Source organism: Paralichthys olivaceus, chromosome 6, assembly GCF_024713975.1.
Source record: "Paralichthys olivaceus isolate ysfri-2021 chromosome 6, ASM2471397v2, whole genome shotgun sequence".
Classification (NCBI taxonomy): domain Eukaryota; kingdom Metazoa; phylum Chordata; class Actinopteri; order Pleuronectiformes; family Paralichthyidae; genus Paralichthys; species Paralichthys olivaceus.
In genome coordinates, this window is record NC_091098.1 from 10,500,695 (window position 1) to 10,518,786 (window position 18,092).

At 40.7% G+C, this 18,092-nt stretch overlaps 3 protein-coding genes and 3 non-coding genes across 6 annotated transcripts; 5 read left to right on the forward strand and 1 right to left on the reverse strand.

The window, feature by feature from the left end:
• The first annotated feature begins 391 nt into the window (after window positions 1–391).
• On the forward strand, window positions 392–11,249 carry LOC109630538 (N-alpha-acetyltransferase 80). The gene is made up of 2 exons (XM_020088797.2): window positions 392–582; window positions 9,389–11,249. Coding segments are annotated over exons 1-2 (951 nt in total). The 5' UTR covers window positions 392–580; the 3' UTR covers window positions 10,338–11,249.
• On the forward strand, window positions 1,729–1,843 carry LOC138410639 (U5 spliceosomal RNA). The gene has a single exon (XR_011243340.1). It is a non-coding gene; the product is annotated as a U5 spliceosomal RNA (small nuclear RNA).
• Window positions 3,788–3,902, forward strand: LOC138410647 (U5 spliceosomal RNA). Its single transcript, XR_011243348.1, has one exon. It is a non-coding gene; the product is annotated as a U5 spliceosomal RNA (small nuclear RNA).
• Window positions 5,113–5,227, forward strand: LOC138410648 (U5 spliceosomal RNA). The gene has a single exon (XR_011243349.1). It is a non-coding gene; the product is annotated as a U5 spliceosomal RNA (small nuclear RNA).
• Window positions 6,900–16,049, forward strand: hyal3 (hyaluronidase 3). The gene is made up of 8 exons (XM_069526115.1): window positions 6,900–7,001; window positions 11,404–11,694; window positions 12,429–12,864; window positions 13,091–13,238; window positions 13,416–13,539; window positions 13,933–14,022; window positions 14,127–14,481; window positions 15,376–16,049. The coding sequence occupies exons 2-7, from the start codon at window positions 11,431–11,433 to the stop codon at window positions 14,430–14,432; spliced, it is 1,368 nt and encodes a 455-aa protein (XP_069382216.1). The 5' UTR covers window positions 6,900–7,001; window positions 11,404–11,430; the 3' UTR covers window positions 14,433–14,481; window positions 15,376–16,049.
• Window positions 15,078–17,898, reverse strand: LOC109623782 (uncharacterized). Its single transcript, XM_069526121.1, has 4 exons — window positions 17,566–17,898; window positions 16,735–16,880; window positions 15,620–15,838; window positions 15,078–15,485 (listed from the first exon to the last, which is right to left on the reverse strand). The coding sequence occupies exons 2-4, from the start codon at window positions 16,868–16,870 to the stop codon at window positions 15,349–15,351; spliced, it is 492 nt and encodes a 163-aa protein (XP_069382222.1). The 5' UTR covers window positions 16,871–16,880; window positions 17,566–17,898; the 3' UTR covers window positions 15,078–15,348.
• Window positions 17,899–18,092: the final 194 nt, after the last annotated feature.

Here is an 18,092-nt window from a genome sequence, read left to right on the forward strand (position 1 = left end):
GATACAGTTATTATTTCATGGTGGCAAAAACAATCCTGTTTGTGCCTTGTGAAAAACAGAAACCATGCCAGTGAAAATGTAGCATTATTAGAAATGTAGTTACCTTTTCCTTCGGGCACATTATGTTTGTTTTGCAGGATTTGCAAAATCGAATCAATGTGGCTACACGTGATGGATTCAACACATCATTAACTATAATAACATAAATAGATTCTTCTACAAGTTAACAGGTGTATGCATAAGCTCTAACGTAGCTCTGGTGATCATCATGTCTCACGTTACTTAATGCAGAGCTCTTGTTCCAACAGGGGGGTGGGCTTGATCAATTTGTTTGTGTTATGTCACTCCCATCCGCCGGGGGGCAGACGTGACTTCCGGCAGAAGTCATGATAAACAGAAACGTTTCCTGTCCGGTAGTAGGCGGTGATCCCGGTAACTGACTGACCGGGGAACGGATCTCAGAGACGGTGACAGCTGTTCAGAAATCTCCTTATCTGTCGCTGCAAGAACACAGACCGATCTGAGAACAGCTGAGTAAACACGAGCTTAAGAGGAGGACGAGCAGCGGAGAAGATCCAACATGTAGGTTCACTTTCATGGTGCTGACACATGCAGACGTGTACATTCAGTGTTGTTATCCAATGCCAGTGTTGTGGGTCTTTGGTCTTTACGGAATTGAAATGGTGTGACTGCTGTGCGTGTACTTTTAAAGATGAGAGGAAGCAGAGGAGCTAGTTAGCATGTAGCCACATCCCCAGACCTATGGTTTCACCTTACATGGTGAAGTAGAGGATGGTATTATAAACTGGCTGTTACATTAACAGCTCATCTGTTCCACCAACTAACAGTGGTTGAAGAAATCCTTCCAGCCCTGTAGAGATATTTACTCCAGTCAAGCATTCTACAAGTACATCTCCCATGAGTACTATGAGGGAAACACTCAACATGCCATTCATGGATCTGACACCAAAGTACTGAGGTGTTATCAAACAATACAAGTAAAGACTCAACCCCTAAGGTTTACAATAATAAAATAAAGATGGCCCATGTTAACAGAAGCATGATGCATTCACTTGAACAAGAAGTGCTGTTTGTCTTAATGAATAAGATACATTTCCGTTTTCATGACGATCACATGTTTAATGCTCTCTGTGATAAATCAGAGCTTATTTTGTCATACAGGCATTCTTCAGAGAAACTGAGCATTTGTCTCAACTGAATGCAACACGCTCCCTACTTATTATATAATGTGCAGAATATCCAGCTCACTGTAGAGTGGTATTAATACTAGATGTAATATAACATGTTTGATTTATTTAGACATATTGTTCTTTAGCTGTAAAGAGTAAAAATGAGCTGTTTTTAAATATGACGCAAACATTTCACATCCTGGTTTGGTTCGATCATTAACTTATCAAGCAATAACTCTTCTATCGATAACAATTTGACTTTTCTAGAACAGTTAAAGAAACGTAAAGTTTCAAAAAGTAGAGGCGCGGCCGCCGTCGCCATGCTCCCATCATGCATAGCGGCTACGCAACTAATGTTGTATTTAATAAATTATATATATTTTCTCATAATGCTGAGGTCTGCTCCCGATACAATAGAAACGCTGTATGTTTCGGTTTATTTACGCGATGTTTCAGATGTGTTCTTCAAACTTAAACCATAACAGAGAAGGTTTAGACAGAGAAACAGAAGCGAGGTTCAAACTCTGGTAGTGTTATCTGCTCTTGGTTCTCTTCAGATCGTATAAATCTTTCGCCTTTTACTAAAGATTTCCGTGGAGAGGACCAACAAGAGTCTATCTCAATTTTTTGATGCCCTGCTTCCCAGCGGGGCTTCCTGTACTTGTTCTAAATCAAATTTGTAATTAGCATGCAGTATTATGTTTATTGATTGAAGAATTCATCCCCAACTACTTTAGGAATATAGTCGATGTTATGCTTCAAGCTGTTCTTCAAATGAAACCATGGGAGAACATGTCAGTGAAGGATCTGACACCAAAGTACTGAGGTGTTATCAAACAATACAAGTAAAGACTCAACCCCTAAGGTTTACAATAATACAATAAAGATGGCCCATGTTAACAGAAGCATGATGCATTCACTTGAACAAAAAGGGCTGTTTGTCTGAATGAATAAGATACATTTCCGTTTTCATGACGATCACATGTTTAATGCTCTCTGTGATAAATCAGAGCTTATTTTGTCATACAGGCATTCTTCAGAGAAACTGAGCATTTGTCTCAACTGAATGCAACACGCTCCCTACTTATTATATAATGTGCAGAATATCCAGCTCACTGTAGAGTGGTATTAATACTAGATGTAATATAACATGTTTGATTTATTTAGACATATTGTTCTTGTAACTAGATGGAGGATTTTAGGCTGTGTCCTCCTCAGTCTGACACAATTCAATTCAATTTTATTTGTATAGCGCCAAATCATAATATACATTATCTCAAGGCACTTTTCATAGAAAGTCAGGACCTTAAAATCAAAATATAGAGAAACCCAACAGTTCCCACAATGAGCAGCACATTGGCGACTGTGGAGAGAAAAAACTCATTAACAGGGAGAAACCTATAGAACCAGGCTCAATGTAGGCCGTCATCTGCCTCGACCGGTTGGGGTGAGCAAAGAAAACGGGGGAAGGAGAGGAGAGATGGGTGAAAAAGAGGGGAGAGAAGAGAGAGGGAAAGTAGGAGAGAGGGGGGGCGGGAAAGACCAGTGACACTTAAGCGCCATCAGGTATCAGATCTGACTAGTTAAAATGTAAACAATAGTGTAAAGACTATTAATTATTATTGATAACAGGCACAACTGATATCATAATTAATTACTGCGATATTGTAATTAGTAATAGTAATAATGGTAAAAGTTGTTGTCCTGAGGTTCCGGGGTGAGAGATATCTGAAATGAGAGAGAAAAAGAGAGAGAGAGACTATGGGAGTACAAAGTGAAATAGTCATTGACATGTATTAAAATAAATAAATGAACGAATGTGGGGGGGGGGCAGAGAGACAGAGAGAAGTGGAGAGGTGCTCAGTGCATGATGGGAGTTCCCCCAGCAGTCTAGACCTATAGCAGCATAACTAAGGGATTGTTCTGGACTCACCTGATCCAGAACTAACTATAGGCTTTATCAAAAAGGAACGTTTTAAGTTTAACTTTAAATCCTGAGATGGTGTCACACATCACCATGCTTTTATTTTGCTGCCCACCCACATCGTTTTCATTACAATAACTAATGTTTTGTTGAATCACTGATGACAGGTGCTTTATTGTGCTAAAAACAGGAACTATGTCTGCTCAGGCGGAACAGAAGACGATTGTCCTCTTGACACGTGTAATCTTCGGAGCTCCTAATGCGCAGTCGCACAACTTTCACTGTAAAGAGTAAAAATGAGCGTTTTTTAAATATGACGCAAACATTTCACATCCTGCTTTGGTTCGATCATTAACTTATCAAGCAATAATTCTTCTATCGATAACAATTTGACTTTTCTAGAACAGTTAAAGAAACGTAAAGTTTCAAAAAGTTGAGGCGCGGATGCCGTCGCAAAGTTCCCGTCATGCATAGCGGTTACGCAACTAATGTTGTATTTAATAAATTATATATATTTTCTCATAATGCGCAGGTCTGTTCCCGATACAATAGAAACTCTGTATGTTTCGGTTTATTTACGCGATGTTTCAGATGTGTTCTTCAAACTTAAACCATAACAGAGAAGGTTTAGACAGAGAAACAGAACCGAGGTTCAAACTCTGATAGTGTTATCTGCTCTTGGTTCTCTTCAGATCGTATAAATCTTTCGCCTTTTACTAAAGATTTCCGTGGAGAGGACCAACAAGAGTCTATCTCAATTTTTTGATGCCCTGCTTCCCAGCGGGGCTTCCTGTACTTGTTCTAAATCAAATTCATAAGTAACAAGCATTGTATTATGTTAATTGATCGAAGTGTGTATTTCTAGCAACTTTGTTGGAACATATTTGATATTATGCTTCAACCTGTTCTTCACGTGTAACCATGGGAGATCATGTCAGTGAAGGATCTGACACCAAAGTACTGAGGTGTTATCAAACAATACAAGTAAAGACTCAACCCCTAAGGTTTACAATAATAAAATAAAGATGGGCCATGTTAACAGAAGCATGATGCATTCACTTGAACAAGAAGTGCTGTTTGTCTGAATGAATAAGATACATTTCCGTTTTCATGACGATCACATGTTTAATGCTCTCTGTGATAAATCAGAGCTTATTTTGTCATACAGGCATTCTTCAGAGAAACTGAGCATTTGTCTCAACTGAATGCAACACGCTCCCTACTTATTATATAATGTGCAGAATATCCAGCTCACTGTAGAGTGGTATTAATACTAGATGTAATATAACATGTTTGATTTATTTAGACATATTGTTCTTGTAATTAGATGGAGGATTTTAGGCTGTGTCCTCCTCAGTCTGACACACCACCAAGCTTTTATTTTGCTGCCCATCCACATCGTTTTCATTACAATAACTAATGTTTTGTTGAATCACTGATGACAGGTGGTTTGTTTAAATCCAGAAGACACGAGCACTGCGTAGAAAATCGGCTTGATTCCCAAAAGATCCTGAAAACAGAAAGATGTCCACGCGGAACAGAAGACGATTGTCCTCTTTACACGTGTAATCTTCGGAGCTCCTAATGCGCAGTCGCACAACTTCCGCTGTAACGAGTAAAAATTAGCGTTTTTTAAATATGACGCAAACATTTCACATCCTGCTTTGGTTCGATCATTAACTTATCAAGCAATAATTCTTCTATCGATAACAATTTGACTTTTCTAGAACAGTTAAAGAAACGTAAAGTTTCAAAAAGTTGAGGCGCGGCCGCCGTCGCAAAGTTCCCATCATGCATAGCGGTTGCGCAACTAATGTTGTATTTAATAAATTATATATATTTTCTCATAATGCTGAGGTCTGCTCCCGATACAATAGAAACTCTGTATGTTTCGGTTTATTTACGCGATGTTTCAGATGTGTTCTTCAAACTTGAACCATAACAGAGAAGGTTTAGACGGAGAAACAGACTCGAGGTTCAAACTCCTGGAGTGTTATCTGCTCTTGGTTCTCTTCAGATCGTATAAATCTTTCGCCTTTTACTAAAGATTTCCGTGGAGAGGACCAACAAGAGTCTATCTCAATTTTTTGATGCCCTGCTTCCCAGCGGGGCTTCCTGTACTTGTTTAAAATCAAAAATATAGACAGTATACATCATACATCACTGATATCATGAATGTGGAACATTCTCAAATAGTTATTTTGGGTTTGTAGTTATTTTATCATAAATCAGTTGAATTTTAATCAGCAATAACCACGAGAGAATCAAACAAGGCATAGCTGATGTTTTTGAAGTGAATCATGTCGAATCAATGGTAATTGTTTGAAATAACAATATGGGCTTCACTCAGGTCTCAGTCACCATGGGAACTAGCACACTTGTACTCTTTTGAACAGAGCTGTCAACTTCTCCTTTTCATTTCAGTTTCAAGAATGTACAAGAGAGTTCACTAGTGTAAGAAATATTGCTCTGGATTTGCAAAAGTGTTTCCTCTGACAGAGGTGGGGTTGAATTACAGATTACAGAAGAAAAGACTGGTCTGTGTGGGGTGAGAGTCAGTAATATGAATGTGGGATACCCTCAGACAAACAACACGAAACGGACACTAGGGATACAGCAAAGGTGATAAACAGTTAAGGATAGAAACATGAGCGATAGCAGAAAACAATCAATAAAATCCATTAATTAGTTAAAGTAAGTTTTGAGAGATTATTTAAAAACAGATAGTGAAGTTTCAAGTTTTAGTTGAACCCAACCAGGGCACGTAAACAAAGCGTTACAATAATCCAGCCCGGATGGAATCAAAGCATGAATCACTTTCTGGAGATCATGAAAGTAAATTGACAATCTAGAAATATTTCTCAGATGAAAATAACATGAGGGAGCTGGTCTTAGAGCTACAACTCATCCATAACCATAATGCTTAAATATTTTATTGAATACGTCCAGCTTTCCCTTTCATTTTGTCTGACATGTAATGAAGCAAGATAGAACTTGCCAACTCCTTCTGCCACTGACATGGTGCTGGGAAAGGATTCGACCATGGCACATTTTTGCAGCAATAAAAAGCAAGATTGCAGAATTTCTTTTCGTAGCAATCACCAATACTTAAATCCAGGCCCCGTACACACCTGGTATGATCCGATCATAAGTGGACAGCTCCGAGTGCCTGGTTCACACCTGAAATGTTGCCCCACGTACGTCTTGTGACGTAACAACAGAAGCGAGCAAATCGCATCTTGCCTGTTGCTATGTGTGTGTACATATTTCCACTTACACAGAGGACGTCAGCAGAGTCCAGGACCACATTTACATTCACACTGCTAAAAGAATGTGGACACATGGGCCCAGACCAATGTGGTCTGGTGTGATCGGATCGCTTTTCGATCCGAGTGCCTTCACACACCTGCACTTAGAGCTGTCCACTTGTGATCGGATCACTCAGACCATATGTTAATACCAGGGGTCTATGGGGTCAAAGTGTCTGTGGGACAAAGAGGACACCAACAACTGGGCCATAGATACAAATACTATAAGGTTTTCAAATTCACTACCACTGCATCAAGACTCATCAATGAAGGTGGTTACAGTTATAAATGAGTTACTGAGGACCTTTATATAGTTTGAGTCATCTTGTGAAGGCGGCACTAAAAATATACCATAAGTGAGAAAACGTAGGTGTTGTTTCTTGATTTTAATGCTGGTGTACATCTGAAGTGTTGATTTTGGAATGTTATTTAGTTGTTGTTTTTTAAATATTCAGTGTGATTATCAGTTAACTGCTAGTTTCCTGTTGCATCTCTCAAACATCCTTTTTTTCTGAACGTTGCGAGAATGTGAAGAGGCGTTGAGTAGTCAGAACTACATTCATCAGCTTTTCTCTGTCGGTGAGTCGGTATTTTTTAATTGTTGGTCTTTTCCCCTATTTCTTCTTTCTCCATCATTTTGTGATCTTTGTTTATGTCTGTTTCTTTTTCTTTTTACTGAAATGCAAAATTGAATCCCAGACAGTTTGAACACATTTTAGATTCATATTTTTTCTTTGTTGAACCTTTACGGATGAGTAGAAAACACAGAAACTCTTTAAGCTGTTTCCTTGCAGCTTTAAGATGAACTCGACTCTGTTAATCAACCTTTTTAAGTTGGCGTAGCAAGGAGTTAGAGACTCCTGGGAAATGGCTAAAAAACAGTAATTGATTCCTTTGCAATGTGTGATGCCATCTCTCTGTTCTCTCGGTTTGTGTTGCACAGTGTCAACATTAGAAATTATGCTCTAGTAACATTTGATAAGAGAATATGAGTTTACTCTTCTCAAGAAATGTTTTCTTGTATAACAGCTGACATTAACAGTTGGTTAAAACTCAGATTAGCCTGAATAATTAACCAAAAAAAAGCATCAGGAAGAATTAGATGGAATAAGAAACTTTATGTTCGCTGCGTCACAGCTCAGTCTCTGAAGAAACCATGTGGCACAATGTGGCAGATAATAGATTCACACTGATGAGACCAAGTGTAGACGGCATCATTGTGTGGCTCTACAGGAGACATCAGCTAAGAGATTCACATCTTTATTCATGAGTGTAGTTAAATCTATATAAACGTGATGTGGTTTCAACAGGTCCGCTAACTTTAAGGGGGGGGGGGTAACTCATTCTGGGGAGCGGCGACCCCCCCCCCCCCCCACACACACACACACATTCATGCCTGGCATTGCAAAGTTGGAATTAGCTGCTATTACTATTAGAATTACTTGTAAACAAAATACACCGTCTTTACTCAAACTACACGTTCAACGACCACAATCAGCCGTGACAAGGAGCGCCCTGGAAGAAGCAGACAGCCAGACACTGATGTTACTTCTGTACCAGCGGCGTTTACAGTCCAAGGCTTTTATAGTCCAAGGCTTTTATAGTCCAAAGACAACTCCTGGTGATCCCTCTCTTCCCTTGAAAGGCTCACGGATGTTCATGAGGGGCTTCAGCCTTTTGTTATTTCTTTATCTTCTTATCGTCATCGTATTAGCTGTCTTAGCTGCTAAAAAATGCTAACACCACTATCTCACTATACCCACAATCATTTTCACAGTAATGCTGCAACTGCTAACAGCAGTTGTTACGTTCTGAAACGGCAGTGGTGGTGTACGTTATCTGAAGCCACTTTGTCAGGTCGTCCTCTCATGTCTCGATAGTAGAAGGCACAGGGATGATTGCATTTTCTCATTTGAGATGTAAGAGGTGACGTTTCCACATGTGTTATCTCTAAAAAGAAAGAGGATTAGCATACCATCAGCACTAAGAGATCAGTTTCAAAGTCTCTGTATTTTATTCTCCTTCAAGTTTACTTTTATCCATCATTTTATTCCGTTTCTTTGTACTATACACATCATAGAATGAAATATAATCCACAATTATATTTTGTTTTAACAATAATAACTCTGGACATCATTATAATACAATCATCAGTATATATCTCTGATAAATGTCAACTCATTGCCAAAAGTTGGTTATTTTGTGAAAAATAATTTGAACACATACATGCTCTGTTACAATTTACAGCATGAGTCCTGTTAGAGCTTTGACTTGACTTGTGCATGTCAGCTGGGGTTCATATGAATCAGCACACACATGCATGTACTCTGTCACAGTGCAGACTAAGACATTCAGTCACTTCTGCTTTTTGGTAACTGAATAATCATGGAAGATATTTTTAAATGAACCAGAAATGTTGTTATTCTCGCCTCTCAAACAGGATCCTTACTCCTTTATGAAAACAGACTAAATTTCTTTGGATTTTCAACTGTTTGTTAACAAAATAAGTCATTTAAAAAGTATGAATTTGGGACATTTTGGAGCTCCTCTGCACGGTGGACTAAGGTTTAGAGTTGTATAAGTCACATTCATTCCTGAACACTGACCCTTTACTTTTTATCCACAAATAAAATGTAGTTTAACAAGTTCCTCTGAACAGAACATCTAAAACAGAGGAGGTGAAGAGTGAAGGTTTACGTTGTTTCGGGAAGGGAAGGCCGACAAGAGGACTGAGCTCAGGAGGCAGGATGATTACCATTAAGATTAAGAGAATGAGAGTCATCTTATTGCTGTGAAATTAGTCAGGAAGTCAAATGTCAAATGATCAGTTGTGTCATGCAGACTGTGATGTAATCAGACTACCCACTAAATTGAGGAAGTGCATGTTCAGAACAGTTTCTAACTTTTTGCACTCCGCTGCGGGAGTTAAATGAAAACTGACTTCAGTTAAACCCTGATCACCACAGGTCTCAACCAATAACATCGGCAATTGCCAGTTCTCTGCCTGGAGAGGAGCTGAACGCTGACCTGCGGCCCACCTCCATATCAGACTGTCAGACACAGTCTGCTGAAGAAGTGAAAGAGAAGCCAAACGCTGACCCTGAACCACCGGGGAGGATCCATGTGGTCCCGATCCACCAGCGTCCAGATCTGCTGGTTCCTTGTGCCGACCTGGTGAACTCTGAGTGGCAGAGGAGTCAGGCCGCCCGGGTTCACTCCCTCAATAAGTCTTGTCCAGAGTTCCCCCTCTGCCTGGTTCTTCTGCAGGGCCGCGGAAAGTCAGAGCGGCTGCTGGGCCACGTCCGACTGTCCAGGGTCGTGGGTCATGGCAGCAGCCTGTTTGTAGAGTCTGTGGTCGTGTCAAGGGCGGAGCGAGGGAAGGGCTACGGCCGGACTTTAATGGAGGAGACCGAGCGCTACTCGAAAGGCAGAGGGTTCAAATGCTTGTGCCTGACCACCCATGATAAGCAGCACTTCTATGCACACCTCGGCTACGTGTTGTCAACGCCAGTGCAGAACGCAGGCTCCATGACATCGTTTGTTCCCATGGAAACGCTTCTAAAGTTCTCCAGGATACAGAGTGACGAGATGAACAAGCAGAATCAAAAACGGACAGTGATGGACGCTCAAATGCTACAAGTGAACCGAGACTCAGACGGTGCTTATGTTGCAGGGTCACCTCAGCCTCATCCTCCCACTCTTCCTCCTCCACCTCCACCTCCTCCTCCACCTTCCATCCCGCCACCTCCCTCCATCCCTCCACCTCCTCCTCAACCCTCCATCCCACTGCCTCCATCTATCCCTCCACCTCCTCCTCCTCAGTCTGCAGGGCAGCTCGTAGTTCAGACCCTGAACGAGACTCCCTACAGAGACGCCAAAGGAGTTCCCATCTACTGGATGCACAAAGACATTTGATGAACACACAAATGGACACACTTGATAGTACATACACCCACAGAAGAGAAATAGAGCCTGAAAATATCTCAATTAGAGAAACACACGTTCAAATGGCCTAAACACAAATGATATCATGTACTGCAAACTGTCAAACAAAACACGGGATTTTATATTTCAGTTCTCGTGGCTCGACTTTGGCTTTTCATTAAAAAAACTTTTTTTTTTAAACCTACCAGTGCCTCTCATTGTTATTTTAAAAATGAAAACAAAGTTGAATCCTAAAATTCAGCTCTTAAGTCCTTCTTAAAGATTGGTTTTACTGTTGTTATAATAATGTGGGCAGAGTTGAGACTGTTTTCACATTTGTTGAATCATGGTGTAAGACTTGTATGAACAAGAGGATTTAGTGACAGAGGAATCATATCTACTGTTAAAAGCGTATGTCACATGATGAAGCTAACACAGCTCACGAGGAGGAAGCTTGAATCTTCCAGTGAAGCAGGACACATCTCATTTTATCCCATCAGACTTTGAAATTAAAATTCTTTCAACATTCACACTTGATGGATTTTTCAATTGAGGAGAAGGAGAAGATGTACTCATCTTTACCTGCTCAGTTGAGTTATATTGAGATTTAGATTTTTTTTTGAAAAAGATGGACTCAAAAATCAAAGAATTGGTTTCCTCCCAGTGGGTTGTTGGTTAGCTAACGGATGGTGAATGTAAATTAATTTTCTTATCTTGAAAAGATCAATAAACTGCTGTAGCTGTTACATCACATGACATGTTGTAATGTTAAACTTGAAGGTTGAATCTACCTCATTGAACTGCCAGAGATCTTAACCCTTATTAAAGTTTTTAAGATTTGTTATATCATTAAACTGAGAAATGATGGTGAAAAATGATGGAAATAAATTTAGTGAAATATTTCTTTGGTGTGTGTTTATGTTTTCATTTTATTACCTGTCAGGACTTTTGATCATGAAGTATAAACTCACATTGTATTTAAATGTATTTATTGCTTTTGCTTAAAGTGAAGTTCCTCATCATTAGATCTGACTGGCTCATCCCTCTCTCCTGCTAGGAAGGACAAGTCAGCTGATGAGCAGCCATGGTGCTGTCTCACCTCCCTCTGCACCTCCTCCTCCTTTCTCTTTCTCCCCTCCCCCTCACATCACTGCCGTGGAACTTCACCCATGGAAACTCTCTCACTCCCTCCCCTGCTGTGGCTGCAGCAGGCCCCATCCTGAAGGACAAGCCCTTTGTCGTGGTGTGGAACATGCCCACGTCACGCTGTCAGAAACGCCACAACGTCTACCTGAACCTGGGAGCCTTTGATATTGTAGAGAACCGACAGCAGAGATTCCAGGGACAGGTGATGAAACGCAGTGGGTGATGTCACCAGTGGATGTGAAACTTTCCTGATCCCTATATAATTAGAATATAGATTTCTCTTAATATTAACATTAATTTAAATCTTTCTGCCTTAAACTAGCCGATGACATATTTATTCTGTCAAAGGTACTTTAAAGCTACGTGGTTATGAACTTCATAGTGTATTTTTGAAAATGGGATTTTGCAGTGTTAGTCTATTGTTGGTTGAAGGTCCTCTACAAACAGCCTTTTATGGTCCTATCTGTTCTATTTGAACACAGTTTAAAGGTCCAGTGTGTAGAATTTATGGGAATCTCTTTCCAGAAATTGAAATAGAAGTTTTCACCAGTATACAGTCACCTGAGTAGGGATCGTTGTGTTGTCATTAGTTTAGAATGAGCCTTCCTCAGACTCGTCGTTCACACTGTCCGCTGTGTTGCACCACCATGTTTCTACAGAAGCCCAGAACGGACAAAACAATCTCTGACTCTTGAGCATTTTTACGTCACAGAATGGCCACCATAGTTCTCCTACACACTGAGGAGGGGAGGGTCAGGAGAGCTGTTGGTTGCAATATGCAACTTCGCCACTGGATGGCACTAAATCCTACACACTGAACATTTGAACCCTGAGGAGGTGGACATAGTCACAGATATTAAATAAGATCATTTTCATTCTAATATTTTTTTTTCATACTCAATATATACACTATGGGTAAATATTTAATCTTTCCAGAAAATGACCATCTTTTACCGTGACCGCCTGGGGGAATATCCATACCTCTCCAGAGACGGCCGGAAGGTGAACGGAGGAATACCGCAGCTTGGCGACCTGGCCGACCATCTTTCCCTTACAGAGATGCAGATTTCTGGTTTGCTGCAGCCAAACTTTGCGGGTTTGGCCGTTATCGATTGGGAGGAGTGGCGCCCACTGTGGGAGAGAAACTTTGGATCCAAGATGGAGTACCGGAGGCTGTCCAAGCAGCTGGTGAGACAGGCAAGACCGGATTTGTCTGACAGGGCCGTGATGTTGCTGGCGAGGCAAAAGTTTGAAGAGAATGCTCGGATGTTCATGGAGGAGACATTGCGGTCGGCGGTCAGAAGTCATCCCAAGGGATTATGGGGGTTTTACGGTTTTCCTGCCTGCTTTAATAAGCACAAGAGAAAGACAGGTAGGACAAATGGTCAGTGGACTGTGAACACCATTGTTTCAACATGCAATCATCTTGTTGAACATTTATCTTAGGAAAGTATTATTATGCCACTTTTCAAATAACACTATTTTGATTAGATGTTTTATGTCACCATCATTTAACTGATAAAAGAAAGTTCATGTTTAAAATACAAAGTCTGAATGAAACAGTCCTGTGTCCTTTTTTGTTTCACACGTGTGACCAGATAAGAGCTACACAGGACTCTGTCACAGAGGGACGAGAAGGCAGAATGAACGTCTGTCGTGGCTCTGGAGTCAGTCCACTGCTCTCTATCCCAGCATCTACCTGCCACAGCGGCTGGCAGGATCGCTGGACGCAGCTCTCATGGTCAGGTACACAGAATTAATAAAAGGCATGAAGAAGTGTTATGTCATACCTAGCCTAACCAAGCCTACCAGGACCTTGTGGAAGCTAAGGATACAAATTATTTTATTGATCTTGAGATAAATCTTCATCCACACAGATACGTAATGGAATTTCTGATGGGCATTTCTGTCTCTTTCACTCAGACAAAGACTGCTGGAGGCTTTGAGGGTGGCATCACTGTGGCGCCACAACAACACCAAACACGCCACACCAGTTCTTCCCTATGCCAGACTGGCGTTCACACACACTCTCACCTTTCTCAATAAGGTACCAGCTTGTTACAGCTCATAAACACACACAAACTAACTTTTAGATTTTAATAAAGTGAGTAACGATTCTCCAAATACCTGGTGATCACTCAGTCTCAATGATTAGACCAAAACAGTCACATGACAAATGCAGTTGGAAGAAATGTGTAATATTTGCTCAATATCGATCTTTAAATAGAATAATAATAATTTCTAACTTTAAATGAAATGTAAACTAATGGTTCACCTGTTTTATTGTGTGAATTTTGGAATGAAAAAAATCGTTTTCAGAGTCTTTACTCCTTATCAACAGTAAGTGTGTGTGTGTGTGTGTGTGTGTGTGTGTGTGTGTGTGTGTGTGTGTGTGTGTGTGTGTGTGTGTGTGTGTGTGTGTGTGTGTGTGTGTGTATAGACAGACCTGGTGCATACACTTGGGGAGAGTGCCTCACTGGGAGCTGCTGGAGTGGTGCTGTGGGGAGAGATCAAATTTGCCAAATCCAAGGTTTGTGCAGTAATGTGAGTTAGATGTTATGGTTAAATGGTTTTGTGTTATTGTATCACTGTGTGTATCTGTTTGTAACCCTCTCCCTTTCACCCACCCTCCAGGATCAGTGCATCCTTCTCAGAGACTACGTGAACGCCGTCTTGGGTCCATTCATTCTATCACTGAGGTCTGACACCCACCGCTGCAGCCTTCAGCTTTGTCACGGCAACGGGCGCTGCACCAGGAGACGCCCCAACTCTGGTCACATGGTTTCTTCAGGTCAAGCTGTGCTCTCAGACCCTCATGACTCCTCCAGTGTCAAAACTTTTCATCCCCACTTTATGTGTCAGTGTTACCCAGGCTGGACAGGACAGGAGTGTGGAGAGATGACGAAGGATGACAACAGACGGAAGAGCGGACAGAAGTAACACGAACTTTTCAGTCAAGGTTTTGTCAGAACAGGAAGAACAGGGTCATGTAAGTTTCTAATTGGAATATAAAATAAATAAAACATTTGTGAGTTTGGTTTTTATTTTGCTTTTTCTTTTTAAATGGATTGGAAATCACATAAAACTACATTTTACAAACATGCATTAAGATGAACATCATTGATTTTATTTTATTAATGACTGACAGATTCTGACACTTCAGTCAGAATCATTCATTTTCCTCCATGTTCTCTTAGTGTTACTTTCAGAAGCATTTTCTAAGCTTTATTCATTATAAGGTTTTCTGCAGAGAACAGAGAGTCCTTCAGGAGATATAATCTTTGTGAAAGTCTTTAATTTACACATTTTAAATACATATATACAGTATTTACTATCCAGTGCTAATAAATACACACTCAGATAGAATACTGTCTACATTAATAATATCTGTTTTACTTTTCCCACAGTCCATCACATTTTTGCTTTGTATTGATCCTCAAGTATTTATTATATTCTTTTTACACTGTATATGTTGATACATATAGTGAAATATCATTGACACCTGCTCACACAAAGTGATTGACAGCACAAAACAATTTCAAATTCACTTGTTAGTTTGAGAAATAATCATGAAGAATTCGATTTCTGTAAATGTTAAATGTGTGATGTAACATCATGAGATAAACCAACTAAATTATTCTAATCCAACCAGTCATGCTGTTTTGATAATGTGACTTTGGGATGGAAAGTTTATAGAAATGTCTCTTAATTGCACGGTTCTATCACATTCATTTCATCTTGACAGACAAATGTTTCTGCTTCAAGGGAATTTTCAGTGTAAAGCACAGTTTTAATGCACTTTGTCCCATGTCTCACGTCCATATTTAAAGTGTACTGTATTTTTCGTGTATCTTCGTCATGTCCCCCCTCTCCTTGCCGTCAGGTTGTGTCTCAGTGCCTGCAGCTCCTGGATCAGTAGTGACAGCTCTGTGGCAGCAGCTTCTTTCTCCCTCACTGCATCTGTCAACATCTGGATTGCGCCGCCCTGCTGGACTGGAGAAGGAACAGACACACAAACATAATGTCAGTCTGTCCGTCTAGGGTTACACACAAAGCCACATTATATTAGTGGCAGGGGCATTTTAAAATAAAATCACGACTGAAAATGAATCAATATGAAATCTCACCCAAAAAGTAGAAAATGAGAAACACTGTTAGTAGAAGCAAAGTGATGATAGCACAGCCCATGGCGTAGGCACGTGATGAACTGGGTGTCAACATGTCCTGCAGACGGCTCTGCCATTTGCTGCTGACTGGATGGCCTCTTTGATTGACACTTGTCGTATCACACGTGTAGAGGTTCCCATTCGAAGAAGGTGTGTAAGCAGGACGAGGAGGCCTCACCCCTGAAATCACACAGTGGACTCATTCAATGTCTCCTGTTTGTGTAATTTCCTTCTGATGGGACCGTGTGTTTGATGTGGATGTACCTTTATAGCTTTTTGAGAAATGTTTGCCTCTGTGTGTGTCTTTGTGTGTAACCCTGTGTATTTGTTTGATTATTTCTGGATTTTTGTGTCGACTGTTTTTGCTGTGTTTACAGTATTATGTGTACCTTTTTGACTGTATTCATGATCATTTTGTGTGTCCCTCTGTGGCTGCATTCCTAGTATTAGTGTGTGTACTTTGTTTGGCTGTGTTATAATATTTATGCATGTACCTTTTGAGCTGTGCTCACAATATTTGTGAGTTTACCTATGTGGCTGTGTTCACAGTATTTGTGTGTATCTCTTTGTGTTCACAGTACCTTTGTGGCTGTGTTCACAGTATTTGTGTGTATCTTTGTGGCTGTGTTCACAGTATTTGTATGTACCTTTGTGGCTGTGTTCACAGTATTTGTGTGTATCTTTGTGGCTGTGTTCACAGTATTTGTGTGTATCTTTGTGGCTGTGTTCACAGTATTTGTATGTACCTTTGTGGCTGTGTTCACAGTATTTGTGTGAACCTTTGTGGCTGTGTTCACAGTATTTGTGTGAACCTTTGTGGCTGTGTTCACAGTATTTGTGTGTATCTTTGTGGCTGTGTTCACAGTATTTGTGTGTACCTTTGTGGCTGTGTTCACAGTATTTGTGTGTACCTTTGTGGCTGTGTTCACAGTATTTGTGTGTACCTTTGTGGCTGGGTTCACAGTATTTGTGTGTACCCTTGTGGCTGTGTTCACAGTATTTGTGTGTACCTTTGTGGCTGTGTTCACAGTATTTGTGTGTACCTTTGTGGCTGGGTTCACAGTATTTGTGTGTACCTTTGTGGCTGTGTTCGGGGTGTGTTCGGTGGAGATCATTGATGGAGTCCACAGAATGCAGCTCGATCTCAGTGAGGTCCCTTTCACTGACTCTGTAGAACTGAGGGGTGGTCTGTGAAGAAGGAGGCCTGGACATCTCGCCTCCTCTAGAGGAAAAATTCAGGATGAAGACATGGATCACAAGAGTCAAGATGGCACTCAACTAGTCAACACCTCTTTTCTAGTAAATACTATATCTGGAAGGTGTATCTTCTTCAAACTACTGCAAGACCAAGAGGCAAAGTAAATTTAGACTAGTGAAGACACAGCAGCTGTTTATCATGTGTTAATATACTATGCAGTTCCATTTGATTTTTTGGAATTGCTTATTCTAATCGGAACCAAGTTTCCTGTTACTAAAATCTTAAATATCCAGACATATCAATGTAATTAATAGAAATATTAATAGAGAATATGGTGGGTTCCCTAAGACAGTGGTAGAGAAAGGATGTAAGGAATACGAAAATATTCAGTGGGAAATAAAAATAGGGCAGTAGGTCGGTATAGGGATTAGGGGGGGAATGGATCTGTTTGCCTTTAATTTGAAGACAAAACATACAGGCTACATGAGAAGCTGATTATCAGAGCTATTATTAGAGCTGGTTGTCAACCACATAAAGGCACAATGCTACTGGAATTTGAATTAGGGCCAAAGTACGGGACAGGCACCTAATGACTAACCGACTCAATGAATGGATGATCAATGAATTGATTTACAGCCGAGCTGACAGTAGACAGACTGGATCTTATAAGATATTACAAGATAAACAACTGGATTCTCTTCAGACTTACCTTCTGTCACCAAGAACAAGAGCTCCGTTTTATGCTTGTACTGGTCTGTTCTTGTCTAGCACTCCTCTTGTTAACCCAGTCTCACACTTTCATGGGACGACACTCAAGTGCCAAAAAGAAGCTGCAGCAACAGGAGCTGCAATATGACATTTAAATATCCACACGTTATCCGGGAGCTGAACTCAGATTGAATGATGAAAAAGTGATTCCAATAGAATCCTTGGCGTGTGAAACCACATGGAACCTCCAGGTTTTTGCTTCCTACTCCTTGTGTGTCACTGAGCAACTGTAGGACGCCCCCAGTGCCACCCCCAGCTACCAGCTATGTTCGTGTGTGTCCGTGTTCCAATTTAGCCCACCCTAGCTGCCCTGTGAGAGAGCTAGAGAGAGCTAGAGACATGGAGAGGGAGGTGAAGTCTTCTTAGCCCCATTACCCCCACAAACATGCTCTCGCACACACCCAACCCCGCAGGCCCTCAAAGCCCAAAATAGCAGCAGAGACAGGAGGTATTATTAGTTTCTCAGAC

Bases quoted from the DNA above. Each gene is read 5' to 3' on its own strand.
- hyal3 (XM_069526115.1), top strand. From the start codon at position 11,431: ATGGTGCTGTCTCACCTCCCTCTGCACCTCCTCCTCCTTTCTCTTTCT. The intron at 11,695-12,428 runs GTGATGAAACGC...TAATCTTTCCAG, and splicing joins AGCAGAGATTCCAGGGACAG to AAAATGACCATCTTTTACCG. The intron at 13,239-13,415 runs GTACACAGAATT...TCTTTCACTCAG, and splicing joins GACGCAGCTCTCATGGTCAG to ACAAAGACTGCTGGAGGCTT.
- LOC109623782 (XM_069526121.1), bottom strand. From the start codon at position 16,870: ATGTCCAGGCCTCCTTCTTCACAGACCACCCCTCAGTTCTACAGAGTC. The intron at 15,839-16,734 runs GTACACACAAAT...GTGTGATTTCAG, and splicing joins CCCCGAACACAGCCACAAAG to GGGTGAGGCCTCCTCGTCCT. The intron at 15,486-15,619 runs GTGAGATTTCAT...TTCCTTCTCCAG, and splicing joins TCTCATTTTCTACTTTTTGG to TCCAGCAGGGCGGCGCAATC.